Below are 9,263 nucleotides of genomic sequence, written 5' to 3'. Positions count from 1 at the left end.
CTCACAAACAAGATAAGCAAGATTTGGCAATACAGAGCATAGAGAAAGACTCATCTCTTTCTTTCGTTGTTCTGATTGGAGAAGACGAAGGTGACAGCGGCCCCGCTGCTTCCACGCGCTGGCGCTTGCTCATGGCCCGGAGCAGGAGAGCGGTCCAGGGGGGGCACGCCGACGGGCCCAGATCCGCGGCCTCCTTATTCGCCATGGATTGAGCTCCGAATGGACAAACGTCGCCTGGCACGGACGCTCCCTTCTCGCCGCATAGCGACCTCGCTGGACGACATGGCGACGGATTCTCACCGAGGCGGATCTGCGTTCTCTGCGGGCAGGGAGACGAAGAGCGAGATTAGGGTTAGATAAAGCGGCGACGGGGGATGCGGCGGACGAGGGCGGTGGCGGCGTCGCTTACCGTGGGGAAGACGGCGGATGTGGAGGCGCATGAGGCAAGGTACCTGGGGGCCGTAGACGGGGTTGGAGGCGATGAACTCGTCGAAGTTGCTCGCCTAGTGCTGCTTCACGCACTCATCCGCCACCACTGCAGTTTTCCCTCGGTCGCTGGTCTGTGCGGATGCGATTCGACGGCGAGCCTTGGTTTCTTGGGAAAGCCAAGGCAGAGCCTGGGTCGCCGGAGTTGGCCGGGATCTAGGCCGGAGAGGAGGGGCGGAGGAAGGGAAATTGGCTAGGGTTTCTGGCCTGCGGGGCGGTCTGGGTCTGGCGCGCGGGGCGGAAGCAAAATTAAGTGGTCTGGTCGGTCGCGCGCGTGGTTTGGTGGTCTGGTCGGTCGCGCGCGTGACCCAAAATTTTTAGGCGCCAATGGGAAAATCCCGCGCGTGGTTTGGTGCGTTGGATGCTTCGGACGGTTGAGATTCAAGTTTGGAGCTGATCCTTGGTAGGTTGTTTTCTGTTTTCTGATTGGCTAATTTTTTTGGCATACCAATGACGTTTTGACCTAAATTGCCAATGACGTTTTTGCCCAATAACGTCACGATTTTCTAGGGTTTCCCCCCCCCCCCCGAGTGGCCAAGGACGGTCAAAGCTAGGAACGTCATAAAGCTATGACATTTTGATTTCCAGTCATAAAAAAAACGTCATATTATGGCAGATTTCTTGTAGTTAAGAATTTAAATCACACATATTATTTTCTAAAATGAAAATAAGTCCATTAATGCATTTGGGCTTTAAAAACACCTTGACAATATTTCAAGGTTGTATTTACCCTAAATCAAGTATCTCCAAGATGTTCTTAGTATTTAACCTCTCACATGAAATTACAACGACATCGGAAGGGGGGAACAAACCCTAAAACTGGAATCATGCATAATTGCTTCTTTAACCATTGCCCTTATCGGACAATGATGCTATTTTTCAGAGACAGAGGACAAGGGTCAGTCCACACCATCCAACTGCAAAACTTTGCAGTGTTCAGGCAAGTTCATCACTTGCTCATGTCATTTGAGTATTTCTATCAAATTACTTGCAAAGTATTATGGTTATCACTATTGCATAAAAATCAAAACCACTACTTTCATAACTATGAATATGACTATGTGGTGGGCAATGGAACCATGGATTGTGTTGATATGGTGGAGGTTCCATTGCAAGGGTTTATATCCATCTAGGATTAAACAACAAATGTCGCCAGTGATTCTTGTGCCGTAATACCCGTGTTAACCATAAGATCCGGAGTGGGACGGAGTAGTCAAAAGTGTTTCCACCTCTCGTTCATCAACGGATGCGCTTACCGTAGCAGTTGTATCTGGCGGAACAACCGGAGGGTGGGGATCCCATTCTAATTCCCCACGGTAAAGCATTGCTTGCCGTAGCAGTTGTGTCTTGCGGAACAACCGGAGGGTGGGGATCCCATTCTAATTCCCCACGGTAATGCGGTCTATGATGGGTTGCAGCTACCGGCGTAGGAGTGTATGGTAGAGCCCAGCACTGACGTCGTGGTCGGGGTCCACCTTGAAATCTACAGGAATAATGGGACCGACGTGGACCCAGGGTCGGGGCATGCAACAAAGGGTGGGTGTTCGAGGTAGCGGAGGAACATGAATGGCTAGACCTTATACCGGGCCTCACACCGAAGGAAGTGTGGACGGGAAAGCTGCCCGGTTGGCACCAAGGTTAAGATCTCTTATGGGTAAAGCAACACACCTCTGCAGAGTGTAAAGAACTGTGACCTGTCACTCCCTGTTCCGGGATGAGGAACTGCGAACGCGGCCGGAAAGGAGCTCCATGAAGTTCTAGTAAACCGGTGAAGGCTGACGGACATAGCTCTTTGGAATAAAAGCAATCTCTTGAAGAAAAGTTTACCAAAACTTGCATTGGTATTAGACTTTCTGGTCTAATATCGTAGCTAGTGCATTAAACACCTCTTATCTATAATGAACTTGTTGAGTACGCTCGTACTCATACCACTCTTAAATCCCTTGCTTAGATTGTCTGAATCATCTGGGGGAGGACTACGACAACAATGAAGGAGCCGAGATCATCGGCTATGAAGAACCAGACCTCTCTGGAGGTATCGAGGGCGTAGACTACCTCATCGTCTACGGAACCGGGGAGGCTTCCGGAGGAGATCAAGCCTGAACATCTCGAGTAGTAGTAGAATCCGAGCAGCCCGAACTCTTAGTATTTAGCTGCTCGAAGAAATAAATGTATAACTTAATGAGACTCTTATATTGTAAGCTAAGTTGGGTTCGCCTCGAACCCAGGAGTATTCCTCTTAGGACCCAAGAGGAGCTCCGAGACGACATGTGTATTATATTTGTAATAATAAATGAATGAGTTATGGACCTGCTATGTTCTGTTGTACTACTCTGAGGGATGTAATATTTGCGGAATGGTACTTCGTGAATGTTATATCAACGACTGGCATACTACAACATGCAGTGGTATGCAGGGTCACCACACCCTCCTCCTCCCCTTCTCCCGTAGGCGTCGCCGGGCAAAGCCCTGGTAGTGTGGCGGAAATGAACTCTCCTCGGTCAGGAACTTGGCATGGGGTCGCGGCTCTCACACCGGTGGCGGTGCTTGTCCCGGCCCGGTCAACGATGTTATCGTGGAACAACGGGGAACATCGGATCTCGGTGGCCTTCTTCAGCGACGACCGACGTCAGGTGTGGTGATCCGGGCCCTGATCTGGGCCCAGATGGGATTGGTCGGGCTTTGTTGCAGGCTAGGCTTGATGCATCATGTCTTCACCGATGATGGTTCCCAAAGGTTTTCTAGTGCTAGTTCCGTGACACAAGGACACTAATGACATTTGTCTGAGGCATGGTGGTGGTGGCTTCCTCCTATGTCGGAGGTGGTCGGCATGTTGGTCTCGACGATGAGTTGGGGAGGCACGGATGTTGGTGAAAACCAAGCGCCCGACCCCGGCCATGGTTGAGCACTTTCGTTTCACTTAGTGGGTGTTTCAGGGTATGCGATGTTTCTGGTTCTTAGTTAGTGGTGATTTTTCGTGTTTTCACGGAATAAGGCCATGTTGGAATAATCTTCTCTTATTGTCCTATTGGTAGGTGTTGTGCGGTTGCTTCGGGTCTCCATATATGGTCCTTACCAGACCTTTGTTAAATACATTAATAAAAAAGGCGTATACATCGTTTCGATGCAGAGGTTGGGCCTAGTCTCCATTTAAGAAAAACATATATCATCACCATAGATGCCCAACTGATTCATCAACCTATGCAGATCGCCATCATCTTTCACCCCCGAATTTGAAGCACCATCAGCCATGATAGGCCTAATGGGGTCGATTATTACAACATTATTATTATTATTATCACTAATTCATTACTTTTCTGTCTTGGGCTTTTAGTGTGGGTTTGGTTTGTGCCCAAGATTGGCCCACCAAAATTTTGGCTAGCCAATATTTTCGTTGAGCTATTTTTTGCCCACAAATTGGTCAACATTGGCTAAAAAATTGAACTAAAGTTGGTAGTGAAGCATTGACAAACCAAAAAATTGGCAACTATCCAAAAAAACAACCAATCTTTTGGTCATGACCAAAAAATTGGTAGGGTATGATTTGCCAGCAATTCAAACACACCCACATTTCAGTCACTTCAGTCCAGCCGAACCGCCGCACCCCACCTAGGAGCACCCACGCTCGCTTTTGTCCCTCGTCTCACTGCCGCCGCCGGCGGTTCCGGCCACCGTACCCTTCCTTCCGGTTTATCTCAGGGATGGAACTACACTCGGGCAGTCGCCTCAGCTCGCATTCGCTCCCAGGAGCTCCCCGTCGTTCCTGCACACGGCGCTGCCCAGACGGCGGCGGAGAGGACCAGATCAGCGCCCTTCCGGATGATATGCTGCTCCAGATCCTCGTTCGCCTCCGATGCGCCCGCGCCGCCGCCCTCACGAGCTCTCTCTCCCGCCGGTGGCGCGGCCTCTGGAGGCACCTCTTCGCGATCTCCTTTTGCGAGATCCCCTTGGACGCAGTCGACGCCGCCCTCCAACAGGTCGCCTGCCCTACTCTATCCTGCCTCGAAATAGAGATCCCCGAGAGGCACAGGATCATGGACTCTGCGCGCCTCTCCGCGCTGCTCCAAGCTGCCGAGCGGTTCGCCCCGGCGGATCTCGTCGTCGATGTCCACGGGGACTGTAAAGACTAAGTTACACGTAGCCAACCTTCATCTCACACTGCCGGCAAGGCGCGTTGAGTTCCCTATGCTGGAGAGGTTGTCTGTCGCCCACTGCCGCTTCGACAACATGAACATGGTTGAGCTGATCAGCCGGTGCCCTCACCTGCGCGTGCTAGAAGTGGACCACTGCTGGCGTCTCGACACGCTCAAAGTTCACTCAGCGACCATTGAAGAGCTTGTGGTGGACGACTGGCTGACCAACGTTGATATCGTGGCCCCCGTGCTTAAGAAGTTCAGGTTGAAATCCACCATGGAGAGATGCTTCAGCGTGTCCTTCTCAGCACCGATGGTGGAATATCTCTCGTGGTCATTCTCGTTTCACCATCAAAACGTCGGGATCGGCGATATGCGGCTATGGTGTGTGCGTGGCCTGAGTCTACAGACAAAACAGAGAGCCCACGTCCTACTGTTGGACATAGATTTTGCGGTGCGTATTCTCTCCTGCTCAATTTACCTTGCCTTATTGTCTTAGTTTGCTATTACATGACTGTTTTCTTTATAAATGATCGAACCTCGAAATGCTAAGCTGATGCACATTCTAAATGGATTTATACTTTTGGATACCATGCCTTGGAGTAGGTTGTTATAAATTGATGAAATAAGATCAGTAGCAAATTTGGGTAAGGTTGAGTCCAAATATGTCCCAATAAAGGCCCAGTATGACTGTATGAGATGAGTATCGCAAGTTACAGATCGAAGCATAAAAGCTGTTTATCTAGGTAAGTACAATAAAAAGGTACTCGTATTTTAGTTTTGCAAGTCTAAAGCTAATCTACTCTATATTCAACTAAGAAAGAACCAAACAATGAAATAGTTTAGTGTTGCTGTTCCGTGCATCTTCCTCTCCTGCTCAATTCATCCTGTGGTACAGTCTTCATGCCAGGTTCTCTTAATGCATGACTAAGATAAGCATTACAACTTTGTATCCAAGTATAAACGACCTTTTATCTAAGTAAGCACACCAGAAAGAATTATTGTTGTATTTATGTACTCGAACAGTTAGGCAACTTTTTCCAAAATCCCTGGCGTCGGGCCGATATACTGATATGCAACAAACTACTGACTATTAACTATTAAGTTTTGAAAACGCCATTCCAAAACACAACCATGCATTGGTAGCGAAAAGTCACTGCTACGGCTACTACTACTGCATAGATACTGTTGCCAAGAATAGCTTATTGCTTACCAGCTATTGCCCCACCACCTCGTGTTCAACCAATCAATGCCAGCTGCTACCCTTCTCTGCCAAGGCCTCCATTCGGACAACACATTGCTTTTGTGCTTATGTTTGACCTTAAACACTGGTATGGCCTCCAAGGAACCACTTTTCCATGGGTATGGTAGAGGTGTCATTCATGATTTTAAAGGCGTCTAAGAGAAGTTTGGGGGCGCTCTGACGCCTAGTCGCCTAAAGCGATCGATTTTTCAAGGCAGAGGGGATGGGGGGCGCCTTGATTCATAAGCGCCACCTAGGCGACACTTTTTAAACCATGGTGTCATTTAGAGTAAGTGCTGATCAGAAGAATAGTACAGTACCCAAGTTGAAACCAGAGCAACAGATGACAGTGAATTGAGTGAGTTTGGAATTTTGAATGAGGAAAGAGAAACCAAGGTTTGATTATAAATTTTGTATGGCTGTAAATGGAGCCAAAGTCGGCAAGAGATTTAAACAAGAATTGAAGGATTTGGTAGTGCAAAGCCAGGTCTGGGAACTGTATTTTGTGTTTTAAGCTTATGCATGTGCTTAAAATAGCGAGATGCTATAGCATTGTAGATTTCGTCGAGTAAATAGAATTTTATTTAGCTACCAAGCCCATAAGCCCAAGACCACCTTACCAGCTGTAAGCCTCTCAGGCTCATAATGCTACCTGCCCACACATGGGGTGTCACCCGAGCTACCGGATCCCCACCACCACACAACATTGTAATTGTTGTTACATCACATATCAATTGTTTCGCTCAATGTTCATAAGGGCTGAACAATATAGCGACATTTTGTTTTCAAGTTATCTGGAAGAGGTTAGATAATCTGGCCAATGACTTTGGCCATGTTTGAATTGCAGTACTCGTCCCTGAAAAAGTAACAATATCGCTAGGGGAGCTTCGTAGGCTGATGTCAGGAAAGGCTTGCAGGGTGATGGATCGGCTTGATCGAAGTCAAAATTTTAGCAGTCTTTTATAAGTTATGGTCTTCAAAATGACAAAGTATTGAGAACATGCAGGCTTGAGGTAGTCTGGGAACATTATGATGTAGCTTTGCTATGCTCCTGCTTAGACCTTTCTTCTAGTCATGTCTGCCGAATGCATGCATAATAGGTTGTTGACCTTGGATCAAAAGTCACACATTCAATTACTTCTGCTACACATCATCAAATTGCTTTAATAGTACTCTGAGTTGATCTTTAAATTTCCTTTTCATGGACCTTCTATGCATTAGCACGAGGAATTTCTTGTGGACAGTGACTTGTTCCAGCAGATATCACCGCTTCCTGAATTTTCTGTTTTGGAGATGTATTTGGGATCATATGGACATGTTTTTGGAGCAATGATGTTGGATCTTCTTGGGACTTGCAACGCTATAACCAGGCTTAAAGTCACCATGCGAAGCTCACCGGTAATTCGTCAATCTGGGCACCCTGATATATAATGCATTTAAGAGACATGTATTTATATATTCTTCAGATGACTGTATAACTTGATACTCCTGTATGAGTAGGTTTTTCGGATTCATAATCAACAACACTTCACGATTTTTTCAGAGAACACAAGCATGCCCACCAGAATGTCTTTGTGATGAATTCCCAAACTGGAGAAGTCAAACTATCCCGCTGATGTCTCTTGAAGAAATAGATATTGTCGTCGTGGTGAACGAGCAGATGCCATAGGATGGCTTAGATTGGGGCCGAATGGACGCAAGAGTATTCGGGGGAGGGTTTGTGATCAGGTGGGATGAACTTCCGGATGGTTTCCTCAAGAACTTGGCCAAGGCCAGAGGTTGAAGAAGAAAGACACAAGGAAGAACTCACTCTAGATCACCATGTTCATTGATTCACACAGGTTACAGGTTTCTTTCTCTCTGTGTTCCGCGCGTACATCCATACATGCATCTCTCTCTCGTGAAGAAGGGCTGCCCCCTCTCCTTATATAGGGGAGAGGGTGGCTTACAGTGCAAGAAACCCTAATGGCATCTTTGACTGGACAAACTACTTTACAAGGCTACTGTACAAAGCTACTTTAATCATAGATGACACCGGGGTCTTCTTTAATCAGGGAGGCTGACGCCCTCCGGCTTCTTTCTCCGTCATCTTCTCCTTTATCGTCAGCCCTTCGTTTAAAGCTACTTTGCTTAGCTCATCCTTGTCTTCTAGCTCTGGAGAGGATCTTTGACCAGCTTTGCCGACAAGCCATTCCTTCCGGTGGCCCGGTACCTTTTCTATCCGGTTCCGGTATCCCTCTTATGAGGATACCGGCTTAGCCTGTTTAGCCAAACGCCTATCTTAGACTCCGGCATGAACATCTAACCGGTATCCTGATGGCTCAAACCATCCGGTTTGGCATGTCTTTGGCATACCGGGGGTCATCCCCCCAACATTAGTCCCCGAAGCTGGTATAGTCTGGTGGATCCTATCCAACAGACCATGCCAGGTTCTTACGTCTTTGGATACCGGTTTGATCCATCCGGCGCTAGGCTCGGATCCGGCATCTTTGCCCGGATCTTCCTTATCTTTTCTTCGTAAGTCATTCTCCGGTATCTTGTCTTCCGGTATCTTAACCATTAAATACCTCCTCGGCGAAGTCGAGAATATCTCGGGCCCCGCGCCTGACAGAGACATGCGCACTGTGACTGACGGGCTAGTGTCAGTTGTCATTTCGTTTCGACTCCCGCGCGCCCATTTAATGCACCGCTGCGGATCCCACTGGCCGTTCCAGATCTCCTGTGTGCCTCCGTGTGGCCTCCTGTTTTTCGCGTGTATCTCTTCGACACGTGGCGGCCCATGGTGCGAACCGCCGCGGGCCGCGAGGCGAACCGCCACGGCCCAGCGGTTTCCAGCCCACTTCCCTTCTTCTTTATAAGCGCAACCGCCGCTCCTTCTTCCTCTTCTCGCATTCTCCACTTCCTCGCGCACAGTGCTCTTCGCTTCCGTGCCTTCCGCCGTTCCCCGTCGACGGTGGTCGTTGGCGACCGCAGGCTCACCGTACCTCCGGCGAACCTCTTCCTCCGCGACTCCGCCGCCTCAGGTTAGGCCCGACGCGCCTTTACCCCTTTCTCTCTTGCACTTCGGATCTTGGGGGCGGTAGAGTATTTATTCGTTCTTTGTTTTGCTTTTCCTCTTACTCGTAGATCTTCGCGCGAGGGTCCATTTGGGGAAAACTGTTTCTTGGTAGATTCCGGCGTCCCTAGATCCTCATGTCTAGCGAAGGGTCTCTCCCCGCTGCCACCTCTAGCAACCAAGATAGTAGCGCTTCCGACGGGTTAACCGACGACCTCGCCCGGATGGATCTGGCATCTAGCCGGAAACAAGAGGCCGGCTCATCTAGCCGGGCCTCCGGAAAGGACAAGACACGTGGAGCCTGGAGAGGTTCCGACGTGACCCAGTTTGAGATCGACTGGCTCTA

At 48.8% G+C, this 9,263-nt stretch overlaps 1 protein-coding gene across 1 annotated transcript; it reads left to right on the top strand.

The window, feature by feature from the left end:
• The first annotated feature begins 3,990 nt into the window (after positions 1-3,990).
• Positions 3,991-7,531, top strand: LOC127304184 (uncharacterized). The gene is made up of 3 exons (XM_051334884.2): positions 3,991-5,073; positions 7,084-7,260; positions 7,406-7,531. Exons 1-3 carry the CDS (start codon positions 4,591-4,593, stop codon positions 7,529-7,531), a joined length of 786 nt encoding a protein of 261 aa, XP_051190844.2. The 5' UTR covers positions 3,991-4,590.
• The last annotated feature ends 1,732 nt before the right edge of the window (positions 7,532-9,263 follow it).

The sequence above is a fragment of the Lolium perenne genome, chromosome 5 (genome assembly GCF_019359855.2).
Source record: "Lolium perenne isolate Kyuss_39 chromosome 5, Kyuss_2.0, whole genome shotgun sequence".
In the NCBI taxonomy this organism is placed as follows: Eukaryota; Viridiplantae; Streptophyta; class Magnoliopsida; order Poales; family Poaceae; genus Lolium; species Lolium perenne.
This window is presented reverse-complemented; position numbering and strand designations above follow the sequence as displayed.